The following is a 26389-nucleotide window of genomic DNA, read 5'->3' on the forward strand; positions in this document are numbered from 1 at the left end:
AAATAAATAAGTAAAATAAAAATTACCATGTATAAATGTACAGATTGCTACTACCAACTATAATTATATATATATAAATAATAAATCAAGTAATTGTGATGAAGCCGTAAGGTTGTCAAGCATCAGCTTTCGAACCTTCGCTTTGAATGCGCAACGAGTCCTGATCATCATAATATCTAGAGGGAACGCGATGTAAAGAATAGATTGAATTGCGGAGGAGTGAGTAAAGTCTGTACTATGGAAGGGATATCTAAGTAGACGATTGTGTAAAAAGTGAAGTGTTTTTTTTTGGAACTGGAATTTTTAGTAACAGCTGATATATATATATATATTTAAGTGGAATGGAACGTAATAGCATGCGTGAATAGGAATGTCAGATTGTACAAGCGAGAAGCGTGTAAGAGGAAGGGAGACAAACGTTTGAAAGACTAAGGAGCGTGCGCAGTTTAGGTTAGGACTTCTTTTTAAAATAAATATTTATGCCCCACGAAGGACTTTAAATTCAATCCCTGCATCCCGATTATCACATATATATATATGTGTGTCTGTGTGTGTATATATATATATATATATATATATATATAAAGGGATATGCAGTCACTGATTATTTTATAAGTCTTATTCATACACACACGTGAAAAAAATATTATTACTTGTATATGGTGACCTTCAGGTGAAAGCCTCGTTGAGAGACGGCGCGGAATCTGTTTGCGTTGTGTTCACGTTTAAACAAAGTCACCGGATGTTCTACATTTGAACAGATAAAATCTGTCGCGAGGCGGCGTATTGAGTGATATAAGTCGTTATATTTTTTCGAGGGCCATGAGCCAATTCACGGAAACTACTAATAATCGATAATTCGACGGAGCTTAAGGCTTTTAATGCAATCGCATTATTAAAGCACAGATGACTGACACTTTCTACCTTTTATACCTACCTGCTTTTGCTATCTATTTCTAATAACCTCTGTATATAATACAAATTAAAATATTCTTTTTTTTTTTTTGGTTTCAATGGGGGAAATCTTCCGGTGTTCAAGATGCCTCGCCTCTGGGGGGAGGACAGGGGTATGTGGGATCCCTACCCACTAACCCCTCCCCCCTGTTGGTAGCCCTCTGCGCTATACGGGGAACCGCGGTATCTCCCGGTCAGGGATCGCCACGCGGTCTTCCCTCGCGCCGTGCTATTTTTCGATAGCCCGTCCCGGGGTATGCGTGGATACGCTACCCCTGAAACCCTCGTGGTGCTATCACGATGGTTCGAGACCACGTCGAACCATCGTCCGCCTCAGAGTCGCCGAAGCTAGTGGGAGTTTAGGGCCCCCACCCTAAACTCCCGCGACTCCGAAGGACCCGTTTATGGTAGGGGAGCACCATTCACCGGAGGGCCGTTGCGAGGCGCGTCTCTGCGCTGACGGCGTCGTCTCCGAGCGGGATCTGTCCTCTGCCGATCCCGTTCGGCCGCCTCCTTCTGGACCATGACGATACAAATAGTCCTGGTTTAACTTGGCGCAGAGGTGACTTGGAGTCAGAGATGGGGAGAAGGTTAGACTTATGTGAGTTGTCAGATATCATCTCCCAAAAACTAAAACATTCCCTTCACGTTTATATAGAGCAAGTAATGAAGGATGTACTGGTCAGGAACGGTAGCAGTAAGTTTCCTGGCGGCGCTGGTTAAGATTGTATAAAAATAAGAAAGTTAGAAATAGTCTAAAATTAATTACTATGTAATATATAAAGCTAATGTTAATTTTATATATTAGTGAAACAAAATAAAAAAAACACACTATACCGTCATGCTAAATGCCATGATATTAAAATTAAAATTCACATAAAATAATCATTAGAGATAGAGATAATTAATTTGATATAGTAAATAGGGAATGTAAAAAGAAACTGTAAATGAGATAGTACACGATGTATCGCGTCTATAAATAAAAAAACGTGAAATACTATGTGGAATTAAAAAGGATAATTATTATTATTGTAGTGCAACAGGACAAACGCTTTTGACAGATAAGTCGGAGAGTCTGGTTATTGAATAAAAACATAGTTATTTTCGTTGACATACAAAGCGTGTTATAAAACAGAATTAACATATTCATATTGATGTTAATTATTTGAATGATTATCGATAGTCAACGAACTGTAGAAACATGATATCGACATTTCTCGGAGCTTACCTATCGTGGGACCGCCGACAAGGCAAGACAATCTGCTGATAACGTGAACAACAGGAGGCGCTTTGTACCTCACTGCAAAATGCAAAGTACTTGTATGACTAACTGCTTATGATTTCGCAGAAATTGTAAACATTTTGTAGGATGCTCATAGTGTTATAATTGACAGTAAATCTTTCAGGATTTGTGATAATATAGCAAACTGTAGTCATTGGTAAACCAAAGGTGTGGAACTTTGTTGACTCATTTGCATGTTTGATATTATAATGTACATGTCAAACATTGTTATATTTCATTTAAAAGAGCAACTGTTGAGTTTCTGGTCTGCTCTTAGCAGGTCAGCGTTCCGCGCCTGTTAGCTTACTGCTTATAATGTTAAAATAATGTACGTTTCAAAAGTGCATGTAAATGTGTACTTGAATAAATATGTTTTTATTTTAATTTTTACATTAACACAAATAACTAATCAATGTAAGATAAATATACACATCGATCTTTGGAAAGAGACAATCGGCTAATTTCGACTTCGTACAGCGTTATCTCTGTCGCACAACTGACAAAACGACACATTGGTCGTGTGGGACAGAGATAATGCTCTACGAAGCCGAAATTAGCTAATTGTCTCTTTCCAAATGTCGATGTGTATGTAATATTTATCGCTGGGTATTGTAATACATTGGGATATTTTACACAATATGTACTATATTATACTAGTATTAAGTATATATTACGTGCTATATTCTTTGTATATTTCGTCACATAAAGAATAAAATTGTAAATATTGTACGTATGATATCCTAATTCGTGAAGCACGGGTCACGACAAATATATATCGATGTCAAATAAACACACTTACATATTGAATTGAGTAATATTTACTATCATTTCACATGATTTAAATTGTTCGAAGTAAATTATTTAGAAATGCAATGATCGCTTACTGCTAGTGTCGTGTACACGTTTTTTTACATTGTGTAATAATTTTAATTGCATTCACAATTATCGTTATTATAAAATTTTAATTATCGAATTCGTATGTATATTAGACCGTTGACTTATTTCCAGTAGAAATCGTAAGAACCTGCAATATCTTACGACTTGACAAAGTTGTCAATCTACACGTAAAACGTAGAAATAAAGGATAGATGTTCACAAGCGAAAGGACTCTCCCAAAGAGTACCAGGAGGTCTAGTCCTCCGATGTCTACTTCCAGCGACTTCCTCAACTATGTCGTAGGTAAACTTTATGGGAAGTCTACCCCCACTGCCACTACCGACTCGAGGTCGGGTCTCAAGGACATCTAGTCTCCAGAGGGCCGTTAGTTGTCTCAGCGATGTGACCTGCTCACTAAAATAACAATACTCTAGTCGAGTAATTCTACGTTCCGTCGCTTGGTTTAAAATCGACGATTGTTAATAAATAATAATTAAATTGATCACTCTTAAATATGTTGAGTATGTGAAGCATAAGTTTTTTTGTTACTAAGTAAGAAATATTTAGGCACTTCCGCACATGCAGTGGTAGTCGTGCAATAAAGTGCACCGCCCGCCAGCCCGCTGATAAATGCGCATGCGGCAAACAATACGAATTACACAACTGCCACCGTTAAATCACTCAACACGTATTTCACCCCTCCACGGGGCATCTCCAGAAGTTATATTACACCGATTAGTGTGAAACACAGAGTTTTTTTGTCATTTCTTTTACCTCTAAGACTTCCACGAAACATGTACTTACCTTTGGCGGTATCCTAACACCGGAAAGCCTCAATCGTCGTGCCTTCAATGCATCGAAACAATCCGACGTAATTAAAACACTCGACCTTGTTTGTACGAAAACATCGACACCGATATATCGTGCTACGTACCTCCCTAGCGGCTGCAAACGGTGAATTTCTTCAGTACGCCTCCGACCGGCACACGCGACGGACGCGCTGTGATTACTTGCATCAAATATGATTTGTATATTGTAAAACGTAAATATTATTTGAAAATTATTCTTTGAACACATAAGTGCATAAATATACTTAGGTGATCAGTGATGTGATATTTTACATTAATATTTTAAATCTTATTGTTTTATAGTGTTTAAAATTTATTATAAACTTGATTTATTTAGTTTAAATATACCATTGTTAGATATGTGATTATAGCGAAGTTATTGAAGTGTTTTATTTATTTAACTTGAGATATAATACGGTGATATAGAACGTTTTGTGAAATGGCACGTCTGGCAACAAGTGCCGTGCACCTTTGCCAGCGCCTCCAGGAACTCTACCCGCAGAAGTTGGCATTGGCGAATAAGCAGGTTATTTACCATTTTTTTTATTCTCTTTTTAAAATTGAATGTCGGTTATAGGACGGTGGAGTATCACGAAATGAGAATTTATTTATTTTGAATCTTATTTTTTAAATATCACTGGATTGTAAATAACTTCTTACATAGTAAAATAATACAAGATAGCTTATTGTAAGTATACCAGGGGTTGAGCAATGATATTTCAGCGATAGAGAACTGAGACTTGCGTTTGAAGGTCGTGTGTTTAATAATCGGGACAGTCTTATATAATTCACACTTAGTGCATTAATTATATAGGGTTGCCACTGCTCACATACTAAATGGCGAAAGGATGGGCAGCAACGTCCTTTGCATACCATAATACTACACTGTAATTGCCAACCAACCTGCCAAACATTGCGTTTATGGTTCGTTCCACCATAGATACCTAACCTTTGCAGCAGATATCTATAGGCTGATACGTTACATGCTTCTTTGTAGTCTGAATCGTTTTTGATTTTTTTTTAAATTCGCATGACGCAATTAAGTACGTTTATTAAAGGTATTAAATATACTTGCTTGGTAAGGTCCGTGGTCTCCACACCAGGATCTTGAGGTCCAGCGTCCATGCGTTTTGTGGACCACTGCCACTTTAACTTGCCAATTCATTTGTCCATGTTAGTACACTATTCGTCTATGAATCTGTAGTAGTTCAGTGTGTGTATATATATATATATATATATATATATATATATATGTGCATAGTATATCATATATGTAATAAATTTGATAGTAATAATTGTGCATAATTTTGTATGGTACCGTTAAGTTCACTGTATGTTATAAATATAATTTTTAACTGTTTTACAATTCTTTTTTATTTTTATGTAAAAGTTATCTATTTTACACGTTTATTTAAATTATTTTCTACGTTGAATCATTTATAGTGATCACTTTTAGAAAAACAGAATCAAGTTTGATTCCACTACAATGATTTAAACTTAAAATAATGTAGGTTCCAAAAGTATTCTGATAAAAGTGCATAACAAAATCAGTCGTGTTTTATTTTGGTTTTGTTAATATGTATGTGTACAATTTGTTAGTAATCTCTGACCGCACGAAGGCGAGTTTATTCGCTTGTTTTAAATCAAACAAGAAGACGTGTGATTTAGTGTTGTATGAACGTTTACATATCGACTTTTAAATTCATAAGACTCTAATTCATATTTTGTTTGAGTTGAATATAAAATATTTTCTTTTATATTTATGATCGCTCTGATGTTCTGGAGAATGGAACTCCAAAATTGGTATAATTGTTATCAGTACATCAATAGAAGGGAACTAAAGTATAAATAATTGATTAGACTGGAAAAATCAATCACCCTGCCCCGTCTTGAACATACTTGAATGAGCTAAATTTATTCCTAGTTTCAATTAAATTGGGTTCTTTTGGCATTTGTACTCCTAGTTTCAGCCCATATACGTCTACTGCATGGCATAGGTCTTCTCCGAAAGTATCTATCGAGAATTTACTATTGTTGCCACGCTTGGCAGGTGTGTTCTCGGTCGTAGTATACAGAAGACACTGCTGCCAGTCCTCCGGAGATATTTGTGAGCAGTGGAAATCCTATATAATTAATGAACGTAAGAAAGGGACCAATATTTAGCCACTTCCGCACATGCAGTGGTAGTCGTGTCGTAGTGCACCGCCCGCCAGCAATGCGAACTACACAACTGCCACCGTCAAATCACTCAATACGTGTTCCACCCTTCCACGGGGCATCCTCAGGAGTTATGTTACACCGACCAGAGCCAAACACATAGAGTCTGTTTGTTTGGCACTTTGTTGCGCGACTACTACTGCATGTGCGGAAGTGGCTAAATATTGGGCCTTTTCTTACTTAGGATGGACTTCCGCAAGGTAACGCCCGATTCCATTAAATAATTAATGAACAGTGTGATTTACATAAGGTTGTGTCTCTGAAACCGAACCCGAAATATGTCGGTAGTAAACAATTTAAATAAAGTAAATATTTGTCGTTATGGGTCATCGCAAATGCCTGTCGTTCCGGTATTCTTTGTTTAGATTTTAAAATTTAACAAAAGCTAATTATGAATCGTACGCGACAATTGTGAGGTTATTGCCACGGGTACTAACACATTTTTTATGAAATACTTTAGGTATGAAATAGCGTTGTGTTGATTACCTTTTTTCATTTATAGATTCTACTTGTTTGATAGTAGAAGATTTATCTTGACCAGAGTTCCCCAAACTTTTTTTGTGTCGTAGACCCCTTGCTATGTTTTTCCGTGTTAGGTAGACCCCCTACTTACCTGATATTGATTTCCTGTAAATTTCTAACGGTAGTGAAGTTTAGTGTTAAAAACTTAACGTAAAAACACATATTAATTTATACATTTATTAATTAAATTTAAATTAAAATTACTCAAAATAAAATTTTGTATCTGTTATGTAAAATATACGTTTTGATATTATAAGATAGTATGATGTAAGTAAATATGTACTATCAGTGTATGTGTTGAGATCCACTATTGTGGACCCCCATTTTCATTTCATGGACACCCAAATTTTTTTTCGCTCACGTAGACCCTCTGCAGGTTGTCATAGACCTCTAGGGGTCGATATAGACCACTTGGGGAATCACAGATCGAGGGTTTCATATGAACCTCCAGCTCGGTGTGATATCCAATTATTATCAGATTTGAAGGATGACGAACTGGTTATTATGGGCTTACACTCCAAGGAGCAATCGTAAGAATCCCTAAGAGGGTACCCTCGACTTCCTGTCACTTATTACGCGTTTAGCATTCTGCGTCAGGGGTGGTTTAGAGCTGAACTTCACCTTCGTCAGTTCCTATTGATCAGCTATGATGCGTCCGGAACTGCTGTACCGTACCCTAGAAAACTAGCATACGGAAGAATATCTGGGATAATATATCTTGTTGTAGATGCGTTCACCTCACGACTACTTCGGTGTTTATTAAATATGTTCCATTTTTAAAATGAAAATAGTTTTTTTTTAAATAGTTTACGTATTCTCAAGTGTAAGGCATTTATCATCCGGACAAATGATAGGGTCGACGTCAATAACAAATGTACTCTTTTGTATGTTGATTTAAGATTTTTTTTAAAATTGAAACAGTGCCGTGAGGAACTCCGGCAACGCTTTTGAAAGAACTTTTTTTTGAAAGAACAGTGCCTGTTGTTTTGTGGTTTCTTTTACATGCTTAATGTAGAGGACGGTGTGTTTTTTATTTGTATATATTTAAACAGATTAAGATATAATTGTTGTTGAGTGTTTTGGTTTCGGGAACGCGCGACCGTACTGAATTGAATGACCGTACTGAATTGAATGACCGTACTGATTGCCTCATAGGTGACGTCACGTATAAGACGATTTTGTATATTATGCCGAATGAATGAAATTTATTTTTAATGTTTATCATTAGTTTTAGAAGTACACCTATCCCCCGATTTACACGGTAGATACGTTCCTGAGAAAAACGTGTAAATCGAAAATCAAAAATTTTCAAGTCAAAACCGTGTAAATCGAAAAACTCGCAATAAACGCATATTTTTGCTACTTAACAGTTGTAATTTTTTTTTCAATAATTTTAGGTGTACACAAATAAAAATAGAATGCATTGAAAAGTTAAAATATTTAATATATTACGGAAAAACTTTTTTTTAAAATTAATTACAATATACATTAAACAGAAGAACAAAAAGTAAATTACACTCTTTTTTCCATTACATTCTTTTTTTCGGAATCGAAGGTTCGAATTCACTTTCATCACTCGAAGTTATTTGTGCCGATTCGATGTTTGAAGCAGAGATATTTACATTATGAGAGATGGTAATAAAATCGGTTATTAAAACAAAAAATTTACTTTTTTGGAAAACCGTGTAAAACGAGTACCGTGTAAATCGGGGGATAGGTGTATATGGATAGTCTTGGAATATAAAAGAATGCTTTCATGAAAAGTTTTCACACCCGAGGCCGCCTAAATAAAACTGTATAGATCAGTGTTTCCCAACCTTTATGGTGGCATGCCTCGCCTTCGTCTTTCTAAAGTTCATTTGCCCGTCTTATGTGACATATAATTTTTAATACAAAAAAAAAAAATTTCATTTGAGAAACTAAACGATAAGTTTTAGAAAGAATTCCAAATATTTTGTAATTATTTTTCTATATTTATTTATTTTATGTTAATAATAATGTAAACATACTCTGCTAAAGGGTTTATTCGGTAGAGTCAAATTCAATCAAATTGCAACAGTGTGGGGTGTGGACCCCACGTTGGAAAACACGAATAGATATAAAAGCGTTCGAAAAATAGACGTGTTTTTAATTGTGAAGTCAGTTTTATCGATACAATTGATATAGTTTTGTTGATTATGAGAAACTAACAATACTACAGTTTCGAAATAACATTATAAAAACATCTAAATGATCCGAGATACGCTATAACTGTGTACAGTATTTTATTCTGTCCCTATGCGACTGTCGATTCATGAAATTCAAATTCCTTTCGTCCCCATTAATTTAGCCTTGTTACACTTGCAAGATATCATCGGCTGTTACCAGGTCTAATGGTAGGGTGACCATGTCAATGGAAAGTATTTTAGTACAAGTAGGGTGACCACTTCAATGGCAATAAATTTACAACGTCAAAATAAGTCTTGTAATCCCCCAGTTCTGTCTTCTGACCAGTGAAACAGTGCGGCTGCCTAGGGAGTATCCACCTGTAGTAATAAGTCAGACCAGGCCTTCTACCCACTACCCCTTTTTATTTGTATATGTTTTTCTTATATTGGCTGTTTTTATTTAACCTTACCACACTCTGGGCAGCTCTCTGTATACTCCGAAATATTTCATATATATAAATAAAGTGGATTTATTGTAACTATATATATTGAGAGACGGAGAGAGAGAGAGAGGGAGAGAGAGAGAAAGAGCCAGAATGAAAGAGGACGACCATGTAAAAGGTGGTAGCGTGATGGATGGAGGGGTTAAGGACAGGCCTACGCCAAAGATGTACGCCTACTACTTACTGGTTTAAATAAAGAATATTTAATTTTATTTATATTAAGTCGCTTGATGCGAGCAGCGCAAGGCATGTCGTCGTGGCGACCCTTCGTGCCTTGGGCATCGACTGAAGAACAGAAGATACGTTATTTATGTGACCTGGTACATGTCAGATTATCACCATAGTCATTATCAAGTAAATAATAAATTTAATAACTAAACAGTTGCAGTACGAATGCAATTATTCATCTTGAACTTGACAGTTACTTTCATAGATAAGACTATCGTGAACTGCAAATATATTAAATACACTTTGTTGTGTTAATTGTTGTGTTTAAGTGTTTGTTATGCAAGAACAAGTTATATAATGAATTAGTGGTAACAACAAAGGTTTTTCTTCACCAGGCCTTCCACTAGATGGGTGGACTGAACCCATAGACAGTTCATAGTGGCGATCTTTGAGATATGATGATGCTTCTACATATTGGTATTACATTTAAAAGCCTTTATTGTTGAACATAGGCAAAAGGTCGTTCAATTCTTTCAGCTTGTCTAACGACAAATCTCTCTCGTCTTAGTGCTTTTCATTCCGTTCATTTGTTTTGCGCGTCAATATTAAAATTTAAATACTCTTTATTGATTATTATATTTACAGTGTTATATAGTACCCAGTTCCGTGAGAAAAGAGGTAGAAGTAGACGGAATAAGAGATAGGAGGATGACATTTGGAAAATAGCGGGTCCAACATGGAAGATGGTGATTAAATCAAGTTTTGTTACGGTTGCGTCATTATGTATCTGTAATAATATATGATAAAAACAAGCTCCTAATTTTAGTCTTCAAAAATTAAACAAATCATTTACAAGGTTTACGTATGTAAAACAAAATTCCACAAATAATTTTAGATCTGCCACTAGAGAGGTTTAAAATCAGTATTAAAAATATACCGTTGGAAAAAATATATTATTAATCAATCCATTTAAGAATGCAGTGTGAATGTGTATGAATATATATATAATATATGAATATGTGGATTTAACAACTGAGTTACCGATGTCGCGCCGGCGCGAGACGCAGAAAGTACGGTGAGGGGCCAGTTTCGCGCCGGCGCGAGATGACTGTCGTCCAACCTTTATTAGCCAGTACGGCGCCGGCATCGCGCGATGCCGGCGCCGTACTGGCTAATAAAGGTTGGAAACGCTAACGAATGTCTGCAACGCGTTTCTTTTTATTTTAATTACGTTATATATGCAAATGGTACTTCATTTATAATTTAATTAATTAATCCTTTTGAAACAAATAACAAAAAAGAAAGTTGGCTTCTGACTGTATCCCATGTTCAAGACACTGGCAGTGAAGATAATGCTATATAATATATTGTCGCACACTTTTTGTAAAACTATATTTGTAAAGAGCAACTGTTGAGTTTCTCACCGGTTCTTGTCAGCAGAACTGCCTTCCGAGCTGGTGGTAGCTTCCTATAGGAACAGCAATTGCGACATTTTATGTCGATTGATTCGAAAGTGCTTGTAGCAGCTTATTTGAATAAAGAATATTTTGATTATCTTTTTATAAGTTTATTATCAAACCTACCTTTTCTCTTTACTATTAATATACTTTATTACATACTAATACTAATACGTAGATAATTAGTGAAGAGTGAAAAAAAATGATGGACGGACTCGGGAATTAGAAAAAGACAAATGTAGAAAGCATGAAGCCAAAACTTATATTGTTCGTAAACAGGGATCTATTGTCACTTTTCCTTTTTCATTTTTTTTGTGCGGTATATTTAATTTAAGATCGTATCAAGGAATAATATAATGAGATCTTTCATTTCTTTCACCGACGCCTTATGAATGAAAGCCTCTCTATTTCACTAGCTATAAACATTGTGTTTTCCGCCGATCCATTGTGATGCGACGAGTGTACAGGTAGACGTGAAATTGATTTTCGCTTCATATGACTCTAAGAATAAAATATTCATTTGTTGCATGTTGGTAAGGTTATTATACTTTTATTTTTTAACACTTTTCTGTCAATATACAGATAATAAAAGCTATTTTTTAATTTTTTATAAGTGATGATTTGGGCTTATTTCGTATTTATATGTTCTTTTTTTAAGCAAGAAAAAGACCAATATTGACCAAACAGAGTCAAAGGTACTAATCGGTGTAACATAACTCCTGAAGATGCTCCGTGGAGAGGTGTAACACGTGTTGAGTCATTTGAAGGTGGCAGTTGTGTAATTCGCATTGTTTGCCGCATACGCATTTATCAGCGGGCTTGCGGACTACCACTGCATGTGCGGAAGTGGCTAAATATTGGTCCTTTTCTTACTTAGGATGGACTTCCGCGAGGTAACGCCTGATTCCATTAAATATTCTGTTTAAGACGTCACAGATATATCCTCAGGGCTATGTACTGTTTCTCATACGCGCCCATAACAAGTGTCCAACTGGCATTTGTTGATAGAATAAGGCTTTGTTATTGTATTCTAATTTTGAATCTATAATTTCGGATTCACGGATATTAGCGCATGCAAGTACATAAATTATACTGTTAGCTATAAACCCGGCTAGTTTTTATATGCGCCGCTGTAAATTTTCTCTGAAAATTTATGTTTACAGTACATCTTGCTAGAAACTTATTTTTGTTTCGAAACCCGCACCGGATTCGTGAAAGAATCTCTTTTTTATAATTATCTAAATATTTGATTGGCACTTCTACTAATGCGTTGTTTGTGTTAAATAATTCCATTTCCTATTTATAAAAAATATATTACGCATTAAATGTAATGTAATCATTCGAGAAACTTCTTTGTATTTATATAAATATATATACATATATATATATACATATACATATATATATATATATATATATATATATATATATATGTGTGTGTATTTTGTGAAATAAATTATATTTATTGAAAAAATTGTTATCGTTATTAAAGCGATATTTGTGTATTTTTAATTATATATATTTTTTAATATACTAGTTGAATATATGACTCAATAATAACTAATATCAAAAACAAATAATATCAAAATAAGTACTTCTAGCGGTATAAAATCTGTAGAGACAGATATTATGTTATTTATTATTTCTTGAACCATTTTTATAGGGTGAACCATATATTAATTGCCAGCAAATAAAATATACATTTACAGCTCTAATGGTTTTAAACGTTGGACAGACCTTTTATCTATTTATTATGTTCTGAAAATATTGTATAATAATTTCAGAGGCCATTGTAAATATGTCCACCTTTTATCAATTTTTTTTACATAAATTTCTTATCTTTTTCAGCTGCCAAAAGGTATAAATCCTAAAATGTGTAACATGCTGTCATTATTTCAATGAACACTTACGTTTTTATTTGCACAACCTGTACATATCTAGTTAAGAAAAGAGTTCATACATTTTTAAATAAATAAATAAACTAAGAATTTGAAAAAGTATTGTATAAAAAAACATTTAATTTTCTCATTTTTTGTGTTTTGGACTTACTGCATTTTCTTCTGAGCAGTTCTTTATTTCGTTGTTTCGCGAACGCCGCCTTACCGAGTTTGATTCAACAACTGACTTCTTTCTCTAACGATCTTTGAAGATGAACATGTCGAAATGTAAACTTTAATTCCAGCTGGTACAAATGTCTTAATTAGAAATCATTTGAAGCGAAATTTTCAATTAGTGGAAGTGGAATGTCAATGAGTAGCTATCGGAGTCACTGTTTGTTCTATTGATTGTATTGATCAGGCGGCACAATGAGCGAATTGTCGCCGGCCCGCTAATGCGGTGACGTCACGGGCTCGCACCTCGGGCGCCCGGACATCTGTACTAACACAAGTGCTCTTTGTTGAACATTCTACGCCAGGGCCGCTCAAGTCGAAAACTTTTAGGGTCGCCGAGAATTTTTTTTTTTGCATGACTTACGTAACCAGTCCTGACATTGTCTTCGGTCTTGGTTTTGCTTATATATTTCATATCCTAGAGATTATGCTTATTTATACTAAGTATTATTTGATGTATTGATTAAGAATGATATAACTTAATTTATCTTGACGTTAGAGTTTAAGTAATTATCAATAATAGAATAAAGTTCTCATTTCAAACTAAACTTCTTATATTTTTTTTGGAAATTTCCTCGTAAAACTGATTCTCATTGTCCAAAAGCAACATTAAATCAACAACATTGTTTAAGATTTTAGGAAACACGACTAGAAGTTTTTGAATGGATAAATAGAGAAGAATTATTGTATTTGATGATTAGATAGAGCAGTGACTCTTATTTAATCAAGTTATGGCAGTCTATTTTGACCAGTACATGAATAGATAGCAGATGTAATAAGTTATAGGTTACTTTGCTTGCTATTGCTTTGACAGTACGTCGGGAACAACTTGTACACTAATTAAAGCCGTAATGTATATGATAAGAATTTACAAATATTTGGCAATAGGGGCAGTTTACATTGAGAAGAATGCCTGAAGTGATGTCATTCTCCACTTCGCTCCATCTCTTGCTTATGCGTTTCATTTCTACCAGTAAACTGCAGGAACATGCTTACCCCAATCCTTGACTTGGACAATATTTATTGTGTACTTCGGATCAGGAGCATATCAACTAAATAAAAAGTAACATATACGGGCCCCGGGTTGATCAGCCCTGATACGCGACAAGTGCTCCACCTTGTCAGTGCGCACAAATATAGTAGGTGAAGCGTTCGTTTTACGTCAACGAATTACAAGTGACAAATTGGAGTACTTCCTTATCGGAAATGATATTATATTATTGTAATATTTTTTTAATAAGTCTCGTTTTATGTAAGCTAAATTAAGGATATTAATTTATTTATTTTTATTTATTTATTTACACTTTATTGTACAACAAAACTCTGTATCACATCAAAAAAAGAAATGTAACAAAATAACATAATATATAATAACTAAAATAAGCAAACAATTTATCTCTACTAGAGAGAAATGAATTATACAGAATATTTTTTTTATTGTAAAAGTAGAAAAAATAAATGTAACTTTAATGCCCTGGTCCAATATTGTCTCTACCTGTACATTGGCGACATGATACCAGAATTTTTTTCCATCCGCGATTAAATCTACGTTGAATTGCGATGCGGCTTATTGTTTGGTACGGGCCTGCGTGGGAGAGGCACGGCGCCTGTCAGTCCACGCCGGCACTCTGACGCCTCCGGCTGCCTCCGACTGCCTTCCAAGAAAAGCTTCGCGTTCAACCTTAAAACTATCTACAAGCTAATATCAACTCTATGTATATGCAATAGTGTTACATATCGTTTACCAGTCTGATTTCGTTTTGAACAGTGAAAGTTTTGTGTGAAACATCTCCGAGTGAGAACGATCTTTGTCATTTAAAAATCAATCTTAAGACGTGATAGTTAAAGTTTATATTTGTGAAGTGCGTGTCCAGTTCGTGATCAAGCTCTTGGATTAGGCGAGTACATCTAATAGACGGTTCGTGTATATGTTGGAATTTATTATTTTCGAATGACGAATTGCTTGCTTCAGTTCAATGGCAGATAAATAGGATTGTTTGGAGGTATTGGTCTACCTTTCTTAAACAAAGTTGGGAAAAAAAAAAATTACGAAACATTGTATGATTAACAGTGCTATTCTTCTATCTTCATCACCTAAAGTAACCGTAATCAAAACGTTCTTATAAAATTGATAATAAAAATGATTTTTCTGCAATGAAATAAAAATGGCCTAGAAACATTTTTTTTTAAATTTTTATTATAAATACATTAAATGTTAATAAATATGTTGAAGAAGGTACTTGGCAAAGCCTACATGAAACGAAAATTTGTTTGTAATATTTCATTAAATTATCACTACCCAATTTTAAGGCTTTTTTAGCAGTGGTAGTCCAGAGGTTGAGTGTAGAGACTTGCGATCATAAGTCGCGAGTTCGATTCATGGGATCCAATCTTATATAATTATATAGGATTTCCACTGCTAGCTAACAAGTTTCCAGAGGACGGGCAGTAGGGTACGATACAGCGATCGCCAACCCACCTACAAAGCCTGGCGATTATAATAATTTCATATGGCAAATATAGCAATTCAAATATTGTAATAATTTCATGTAGCAATTTCGTTAAAAAATCTGGTAGACACGTTGGTTCAGCATATAAATGCCCACTGCATGGCATAGGCCGCAGCAAAGATAACTTTGGTAGATATACCTTATATCTACCAAGGAAAGATAGCTTTGGTAGATATACCTTATATCTACCAAGCAAAGATAGCTTTGGTAGATATACCTTATATCTACCAAGCAAAGATAACTTTGGTAGATATACCTTATATCTACCAAGGAAAGATAGCTTTGGTAGATATACCTTATATCTACCAAGCAAAGATAGCTTTGGTAGATATACCTTATATCTACCAAGCAAAGATAGCTTTGGTAGATATACCTTATATCTACCAAGCAAATATAACTTTGGTAGATATACCTTATGTCTACCAAGCAAACATAACTTTGGTAGATATACCTTATGTCTACCAAGCAAATATAACTTTGGTAGATATACCTTATATCTACCAAGGAAAGATAGCTTTGGTAGATATACCTTATATCTACCAAGCAAAGATAGCTTTGGTAGATATACCTTATATCTACCAAGCAAATATAACTTTGGTAGATATACCTTATATCTACCAAGCAAACATAACTTTGGTAGATATACCTTATGTCTACCAAGCAAACATAACTTTGGTAGATATACCTTATGTCTACCAAGCAAATATAACTTTGGTAGATATACCTTATATCTACCAAAGTTATCTTTGCTGCGGCCTATGCTATGCAGTGGGCATTTATATGCTGAACCAACGTGTCTACCAGGTTTTTTCACAAAATTGCTATATGAAATTATTACATTATTGGACAGTCAAGATTTACCTCTTAATTATATTTATTGACCGCAAGTATGGCGTAAGCATATCCGTTATGTATTCGTACTAAAAATATGATACCCTAGTCATTTGACACATTACGTAATTATTTTTTTTACTTTTTTGGTCATAGATATAGTTCTCTGGGAACGAGAAGAAGGGCAACATTTAATGTAATTTTTTTTAACCCTTAATAGCCTACAGTTTCAATTTTGATACCAATCTTTTAAACCGAATGTTCACATTACTATTAGTTTTTTTATAGGTTGGCTGTACGTATTTTACTGTTGTATAATATTCTTTCCAACGAAATTAAAAGAAAATATATTTTTCTCTTCAACTAGACCGTCAAGCAAACACAGTAATATTAAAAAAAAAAATCACTTTCGTAAATCAGGCTATTAAGGGTTAATTCACAGTCACAAAGCAGTAACAAAGTACACTTATACATGGTGTTTTATTATAGGTGTATAAGTTTTAAATAGGTGAAAATACAGCATTGGAAATAAAATCAAAACTTTTTATACCTATTTTTAACACTAGGTTTACGGGACCCGTCAATTTGACGGATTTCAAACTTTGAAATGAAACACGCAAAAAACCATAGTATTAATCTTAACTATTTTGCATCGTAAATTTATAATTTCATTAAAAGAGTTTATACGCACAATTAGTATTTTCCTAAGCTTTATAAATTTTGAAAATTGTATCTTGTATACCTATTTCTACGGAACCCGTCAATTTGACGGGTTAGCTGATTACGTCAACAAATCTTATATATTTGCTTCGCTTGTAAAATTATACCTCCAATAGCAAATATAAGACTGAAAGAAAGGTCTAAGACCCCGCCCCCCCCCCCCAACTCATAATCTCAATAGCGCCTCGATAACGAATTGTGTAGCCCTTGTGTCAAATCCTCGCGTTATTCGAAACTCAAAGCGTGCAGCAGACTAAATGTCGTATCGAAAAGATATTCAGTTCAAGTGTTGGTGCAAACATAAACAACACACACAAGGAACTTTCACAGCCTGCGGTAGCCGACGTTAGGCTGCGATATGAATCTGCGATAATCCCTGCTGTCTTCAGTATTGTCGCTGCAGTGACAGTGGTAAGAACATTTTTCGAAGACAGTGTGCAAAAGTTTTGGCAGTGGCGTACCTAGGGGGGGGCGGTGGGTGCGGTCCGCACCGGGCGGCACTTACCTTGGGGCGGCATTTTTTATATTTACTTATAGTTGTAAAAAGCAACTTTTTCATTTTAAATTTATCTTCTTTCTTTTTTTATTATAAGTGATTATTATAAGTTTAATATTTGATTTATATAAATTATGATTAACTTATATTATTTCGAATATTATTCCTCGGTGTATATAAATGCATTTTAGTATAAATTTTGGATTCTAATTCAAGAACAAGATAATATTTTTATTTTATTGTATTCATAAAATTCGTTGAATTCGTAATAGGATCTTTACGACTTTATTCGGCAATTTTTCCTAACTAAAATTTTTTGATGTCTGTTTATAAATGTTAAAGATGAAAAGTTTATATGATTACTTTGAAGTGATAAATCAATATTTTTTTAAATCAAAAACCAGATTGACATATAATAGAAAGGGCGGCAAACTGGAGATCGCCCCGGGCGGCAAACTGGAGATCGCCCCGGGCGGCAAAAGTTCTAGGTACGCCACTGAGTTTTGGTTATTGTAATCACCCGCTTATTGTAAGTTTTTACAATAGGGTAATTGAATTTTGCACGGTATTTTTTACTTTCACCGATCACCCTTTTCTAGCAATCATGAGTAGAAACATGCGATATAATAAGAAATTGACAAAAATTACCAACATCAATGAGGATTGTTCTGAGGTGTCTTACGAAGAAGATCAATATGAATTAGGTGAAAGTGATGATTACAGTAAAGATTCTGAATCCACTGAAACTGCAGAAATGGAAGGATCTTCGGATAGTGAAAAGGAAAACCTCTTCAATATACGTCGTAACAAGAAAAGGAGGCGGATTATTTCTAGTTCTGACACCGAAGATGAGAGGACGAGTATTCCAAGTACATCCAGAGATGTAACGGAAGAAATTGAAATTGCAGTTGACGGGACACGGTGGGTGAGACTGAAAGCAGGGAAATCTAGGGGTAGGCCGTCCGTTCATACTATATTCAATGATATCGTAGGGCCTACTGGTTACACAAAAAGAAATATTATGTCGGGTTGTGTAACTAGTGCTTTTGAATTGATAATTGACGCTCGCATTATGAAACATATAAAAGACTGCACCGAAACCGAGGCACGTCGAGTTTTGAAGAACGACTGGAGAATTACAGTTTCCGAATTACGTAGTTTTCTAGCAATACTATATGCCCGGGGCGCGTACGAAGTAAGAGCATTGAAAGTATCTTATTTATGGTCCAAAAAATGGGGACCTTCTTTTTTCCGAGATACAATGACCAGAGGTAGATTTATGCAAATTCTAAGATTTATACGCTTTGATAAAAGAACCGAACGATCCGAAAGGTTACAAACCGATAAATTTGCACTCATTTCTGAAGTATGGAACAGATTTATAAGTAACAGCCAGGCTTGTTATAAACCACATCAAAATATCACAGTGATTGAACAACTGTTTCCAACTAAAGCCCGTTGCAGATTTACACAATACATACCATTTTATAATATTTTACATTTGGCAGCGATAAACGCGTGGATATTGTACAAAGGGTGTACCGGATTGAAAATATCCAGAAAGGAGTTTATATTTTCTTTAGCCGATGAATTAGCTGGAAAAAACAAGGAGAACGTTCGTCACAGTTCAGACGTTTCAGATCGGTCACTTTCAACATCGGGAGTGCGAAAAAGTTGCCAAGTGGGCTACTGTAATAAAAATAGAAGCAGTAATTGCTGTATGTATTGTAAAAATATCGTATGCGGAAAATGCATAAAAAAAATTCAATACGTATGTAAAAAATGTCCTCGATAAATATGATTATGTAGCTTTTATATTATTGTTATCATTTTCGTAATAACTTAACAAAAATTTTGACTTATTAGTATTTTATTTTTACGTGAAGCCTTATGTTGTTAAACTCAGATTTACTTTGAATAAATTGATTTTTTAAAAATAAATACGTATTTTCATCCACCCGTCAATTTGACGGATGCTCGTAGAGATAGGTATATAAGAAACGCCCGTAAACCTAGTGTTAAACATTATAATGTGATCATTCTGTGACATTTATTATTGCGACTGGCCAGTAAGTTCTGGCTGTGATAAGTCGACAGGAACAGATAATAAATAATAATTAATTTTATTATATAATAATTGCAGTTTTATAAACGTTTTTTCTTACTTTATTATTATTGCGTTATTTATTATTTTTGAAACCTTTGATTATTGTACAGTATGTTCCAATTATTACACTTACCTTATTACACTATCATTAAGTGATATATTCCTTAAATCATGGATTTTTTACCATATGTTGATTGACAGCAAACGATTTATGTTTTTGAGTTTTGCAACTATATACAATCTAGACCAGAGTTCTCTAAATTTTTTTGTGTCGTAGACCCCTTGCCATGTTTTTCGTGTTGGGTAGACCCCCTACTTACCTGATATTGATTTCCTGTAAATTTCTAGCTGTAGTGTTAATTTATACATTTATTAATTGAATTTAAATTAAAACTACTCAAAATAAAATTTTGTATCTGTTATGTAAAATATACGTAACATTAAATAAACAAATTTTTTACTTCATAGGTACTTTTATAAATAATGTAAATGTTTCGATATTATAAGATAGTATGATGTAAGTAAATAGGTACTATCAGTGTATGTGTTCAGATTCACTATCGTGGACCCCCAATTTTTTTTTGCTGACGTAGACCCCTTGCAGGTTGTCATAGGCCCCTAGGAGTCGATATAGACCACTTTGGGAATAACTGATCTAGATGCATAAGAAAATGTAAAAGTAAAAGAAATTTACATTATAATAAACTGTATATCTAAGATTATAGTTAGATAAAAACAAACACAAATACCTTCATACGTCAGTATACGCTTGTGCCGTATATTTTGATAGTGAAAGGCCTCGTACATATGACGTTATAAAGGAGGAGTGCCACTTGAGATTCTTGTGCGATAAGGCAAATTGCGTCGATTGTATATTGTCCTGGCGGTAAACAAAGAAAGACTTAGGAACCACACCAACTATTAGAGGTACCGGAAAGTAAACGCTTTCTTAACACGTTGAACGCCAGACTAAAAACCATGTTTAGTTCAGTGGGCCGCGACGGACACCATGTGACTGCCATCATGTTGGGTCCAAGAGGCCGCGTCGGGCACCACGTGTCCGCATGCCCTCGATCACTTCAGAAGCCTCTAGGGAGCCAACGGACAGTGTTTCGACTGTTTTTACCAAGGCAAGTGACCCGCGCGGCCCCGCAGAAAAATAATGGGTAAATCGCTGTTTCCGTAAGTCGCCCATTATTTTTAAGGGTTTTCTTGGCGATTTTTTGACGATTTTCGATTTAATGGTGTGACCCCAGGGGACAGTATGCTGTCGGACACATGGTGTCCGCTATGGCGTTCAACGTGTTAAGTTAAATTCACACGACTACGTTTTTAACAAGTTTATATTTATAGTCAACAGTATATTCACCTTCCATCTAGTATACAATGTCGGAGCGGTAAAAAATCCATCCATAAAATATGTCGACAGAAACGACATTACTTTCCGGTCACCTTAATATCGAATTAGTTAAAGGTAAAGAAGAGATTACTCGTCTCCCTCTAGTAACCGAATGGATATCAATTGGTAGTAGTCCGACGTAACTCCGTAAAGCCTCCGGTCTCTCGGAGTGCTTTCTCTGTATTGCGGAGCACTCGGCCCTTTTTTTTTGGCCCCCGCTATTGGGGGCTTCTCGAACCCCCTATCTGTTGTGGAACAGGGACTTTTTAACTTTTTATTTTCGTTCTCTTCTTTCGCACGTTACATTACCTTTCGGTCGTTTGTTTCATTCCACAATTCTACTGCCTTTCCCTTTCGCTCTGTATCGCCTTTCATTCATTCCTCATTGCTTTTTACATTTTCTTAAATTCACATCACATTTTTACTTAGGTACTATAATTATTCTATATCACAGTATTATTATATTATTTAGCTTTTATTTTGTCTTTATTATCTATTTCTTTGCAATATTTAGTTTTTATTTCTTTTTATAGCTTTATTTATAATTTTTCTACAGAGGTTGATGAATAATTTTTTGGTTTGTTTTTCGCTTATCAGGGAGGCTATTGTTTCCTCCCTGATTTTTACGCCAGACCGGCACTCGAAATCGAGCCGGAGTCCCCCGAATACGGGACACTGGGTCACAAGGAGGATCACGGTCTGGTCCACGCCCGGTTCACAGAAGCACGAGGGGTCCTCCTTGAGCTTGAACCTGTGGAGGTACTTAGAGAACCCCCCGTGCCCCGTGAAGAGATGGGCGCACTCGGCCCTTCTCGCCGCACTTAAAGCGGAGTTTAAATAATATCCGCTCCCACGTATCAACTTCAGGATATCGGATATCGCCTCACATCGAGCCCCGGCGGTCTCGATGCACATATCATGCACTACTCATCTACACGTGAAACGGCGGCCGCGCCCGCCTAATCCACGTCCAAGCGAGGGCGGTCCGGAGAGGCCCGTGTCGCTCCCGACCGCCGAGTTGTCCTCGCTTCGTGCTACCTACACTACACATCATTCACTATACTATACACCTACACAGGTATAGTTCTCCGCGTGTGGACGTCGTCGTTGTAACTGGGGTACGATCGCCGGCGTAAAAATTTTTTAGTCCGTGGACCTCTGGTTCCACTTTCAATTTCAATGAAGCCTCACAAAGCCTAGATCGGCGAACAGCATAACTTAATATACATCACAAGCAAAGGTCCGACGAAGCTGTAAAAGGCTAACAGCGCAATACAATTTAATATAGTAGGTAATTTACTTTCTCGGAGGTCCACATGCGCAGTCTCTTTGCGAAAAGAACTGTCTTTTTATACGGCCTTTGTTTTTGGGGGTCTATCGTTCCTCTATCTCTTGTAACTATAAGAGGCGCTTACATTTCTAAGTGTTTCAGTTTTTTTGATTCATCTTACATTCTCCTTCTCTTATCCATCTCAATCAATCAATCTCTTCCGTTCTCTTCTTGCATCCTTCATAAATTCTTTCACTTTCGCGGATTTTATTTACAATTCATTCATACATTGCCTATCATCCTTCGTCACATTTCTTGCAATTTTTTCAATTTTGGCTTACATTATATATTATATCCATATATCCTGTATTACGGGTTATTATTTTGTCTGTCTGTATTTCTCCCAACCTATTTCGGTTTTATCTTATTTTAGTTGAGTTTACTCTCCTATAATTTGTTTACAGAATCGCCAGAAAATGCGGCAATTTCTGTTGACTTTTATCAGGGAAACTATGTCGCTACTTGTGATTTTTCGGAACGAACTGTGTTTTGTTTACAATATTTTTTTCGCTTTCACTAAGCGCAGACTGTTGGGAGAAGGTTGCCGCTATTCGATACGGAACTTTCTTCTCCCAGCCGCGAGTCACGACAGCTTTTTATCACTATTTACAATATTTCTTATACGATTTTCTCTTATGGGTAATTCTTTTTTTTATGGCCCCCGCTATTGGGAGCCTTTCGAACCCCCTATCTAGTTTGGACAGGGACTTTATTTACACATAATTTTTTTAGAGTTTTATCTTTATAAGACACTCTCATACGTCTCAATTTCTTTTATTCTTTCCTTTTATCTTTCACAATATCTTGCAATTTTTGTTCTTTCATTCCTTCTTGCTTTCATCGCCTTCCTTTCCTCATCTTTTTTACTCTTAGGTGGCTAGGAACATTTTTATTATATGGGTAATCTAATATATAAAATTCTCGTGTCACGGTGTTCGAACTTAAACTCCTCTGAAACGGTTTGACTGATTTTTACCAAATTTAATATGCGTATTCAGTAGGTCTGAGAATCGGCTACTATCTATTTTCTATACCCCTAAGTGATAAAGGTTGTTCACACTTAAAAATTTTTTTATGATACAGCATACAAGAATACATACAACCATAAATTTTCACCCCTCTACGATCAACCCTTATTTTTTATTTGTAAATTAAAATATCAATTTTTTTTTGCAAAACAACGTTTGCGGGATCAGCTAGTTGTTACATAAATAAGGACCAGAACGTAGCCTTCGGAGCCTCGAAAAGTCTGATTATTTTAGAGGTCAGGGCTAAATGCCTCCAGGTCATATTAAACTCGATGATACGTAAATGCCAATGAGCAAAGAGCATTGGTCAATGAAAGTAAAAAAAAAGTGCACGCAGCCGCGTGGATGCGCCGCGCCTTCGATTGCACTTCGCTGAGGTCGTACATTTCATTGATCTGTATGCGTCGAGACTTCGGCCGCGACTGTCCTATGTCCCCGCATCTAATATAATTCCATATATTACTTGTTCATATGTGTCTGTATGTTTATAATTTAAAATAGTGCACACAAATTTAAACGAGACGTAACAAGTGAATAGAATCAGATGTTCTTTTGATGTAGACGTGGTTGCAGTTAAAATTTCTATCCAGTTTTCATATCTATAGTGTCTGGAAGGTCGCAAATTTCGGCGTAATTGAGGTATGTGAGACAAGTATAGACAAATAACATGCAATTCAGAGTGAAGATTGTTATATTTATTTATTTAGGTTATTTATGAATTATATATTGTAATTACATTAAAAGTTACCGTATTAATAATGCATCTGTTGTGTTCCTTTATAGGTGACGCGATATTATAAATTTACTTTAAAATTGATTGAAAAGAACAGTGAAACATATTACGGCTGTAGACACCAATGGCGCTCTAAATTTAAAAATGTTTCGTCATTTTCTTCAAGGCTATAGATAGAGATATATATTTATTTATTTACACTTTACACCATAGATAATAACTAAAATAGAAAAGAAATAATTAAATTGAAAAGAAAAAAAGAAACAAATGGCGGTCTTATCGCTCGAGACGATTTCTACCAGACAACCTTTGAATGGAAATGAGAGATATGAAGGAGAGGGCAGTTTGGGCTATACATACAAATACATACATTACTCTACACACTTACATTTATATATATATATATATATATACAAATATAAATGAATACTGTGTGTGTGTTCGACAAAGTCTGGTATACGTAAGTTATAAGTTTCTGGTACGCCGGACTGTCTGGTATGGACAATATGAAGCTTTCTTTACTTTTCTTACATACAATATCATACATTATTATTATATATACTCATACATAGGTGTAAAAGCTAGAGGATTGAATATATAACTCATTTTTGAGCAAAAAAACTTTGGGGCTCTGAAATATGTTACATTAATATAGATATTTTTATTGGAATGCGACAGATTAAAAAACTTCTGTTAATACAAAGTCTGCAGACACAGGTAGTAAATCATAATTTTTGATATGTATAAAAGTAATTCCAAATTTAAAAACGCTTTTTCTTGTTATACTATCATTACTGGTTTTATTATTTTTGAAACCATTGATTTATGGATCTGGTATACCATATATATTGGCAGCAAATGTGCTATACTTTTGTCTTATTTAAATAAATTCTATATCTATAACTGATCACCCTGTTTAAACAGTGATAAGCAGAAGTGAACGTCTCTGCTCGTTACTGTACTTTTTTTGTGTTTATCTGTGACAAACACACAGACTATATAAAAACAATTCACTTAAAACTATATTTGCTTCTATAAGATTCCAACTCGGTCATTACTTTCTTTTCAGCCCCAGCTATTGGGGACGTCTCGTTCCAACTCCTATTTTGTTGGAAACAGGGATTTACTTTCTCTATTAAAATTTTCACTTCCTTTTTATTATTTTCATACTCTTCTTCCATTCTTAACAATCTCTATCGTTCTGTTCTTCATTCCATAATTCTGTCTACTTTTCTCTTCCGCTCTAATGTCCTTTCGTTCATCCTCAATTACTGCAGTTTAGTTTATTTATACAATTTATATATATCACAGCTTTTTAAGTTAATTTTACATCTTATACCTATATATCACATTTCTCTTATTTTCAATATTAGTATTTACATATTTAATTTGTTTCTATTATAATTAGTTGTAATATAATTTTTTGTATTGCACTGTTTATCATATCATTTGTTTCTATTTATTATTGTTTTGGCTACTTTTCTGCAGAAGTTGAGAAAGGTTTTTCTGCCTTCTTTCTCTATCATAATGGAGGCTATATTTGCCGTCTCTATCTTTCTGCCTAACCTGCATTTGGTCTCGATTCGGGATTTCCTGAATGTGGGACAATCGGTGACCAAGTGGAAAATAATGATCCGTGTCATTACTTTTAGGATGTGTATATTGAAGGCCTATTTCCAGTGATGACTCCCTACAGTTGCAATAATGGTGATATCCAACCTTGAGGGAGGAGAACAGAGTTACGTGTTATTCCTACTCGCAAAAACCTTTTCAGGTAGTCATGAGATCATAAGGTAGACCACAGGAACTGTCACCTGTTCTATTTCGTCGATCACCTAGCAACAAGGTAGTATTCCACATACGCAGTTTACACGCAGATTGCAATATCAAATCTCAGCCGCTATCATTGTCCTTATCTTATTTGACGTTTAATTCTATTTCCATTGCTGTTTATATTTGTGTGTCTATTTTTAGCCGGTGTTTGTTGAGATTTATCAAGCTTACACTTGTAGAGAAATGTACCGACGACCTCGTATGACTTTATTTTTACAAAAATGCAAGCTGCACTTAATTTTCACACATTAATGTGGAAATCAACAGGTCAATGGCGAGGCAAATTTTGGTTAGACTAATTTGAAAAAAGAATGCTT

At 35.0% G+C, this 26389-nt stretch overlaps 1 protein-coding gene across 1 annotated transcript in view; it reads left to right on the forward strand.

Annotated features, from left to right (window-relative positions):
• The first annotated feature begins 4344 nt into the window (after positions 1 to 4344).
• Positions 4345 to 26389, forward strand: part of LOC137920443 (regulator of G-protein signaling loco-like) — a 49178-nt gene continuing 27133 nt past the window's right edge. The window contains exon 1 of the mRNA XM_068763809.1: positions 4345 to 4486. Coding sequence (XP_068619910.1) covers positions 4400 to 4486 — 87 coding nt within the window. The 5' untranslated portion in view covers positions 4345 to 4399. The remainder of the gene's footprint in view (positions 4487 to 26389) is intronic.

Source organism: Battus philenor, unplaced genomic scaffold (assembly GCF_028537555.1).
Source record: "Battus philenor isolate CCGP_79_NKW_IND1 unplaced genomic scaffold, ilBatPhil1.0.hap1 SCAF_18, whole genome shotgun sequence".
NCBI classification, from domain to species: domain Eukaryota; kingdom Metazoa; phylum Arthropoda; class Insecta; order Lepidoptera; family Papilionidae; genus Battus; species Battus philenor.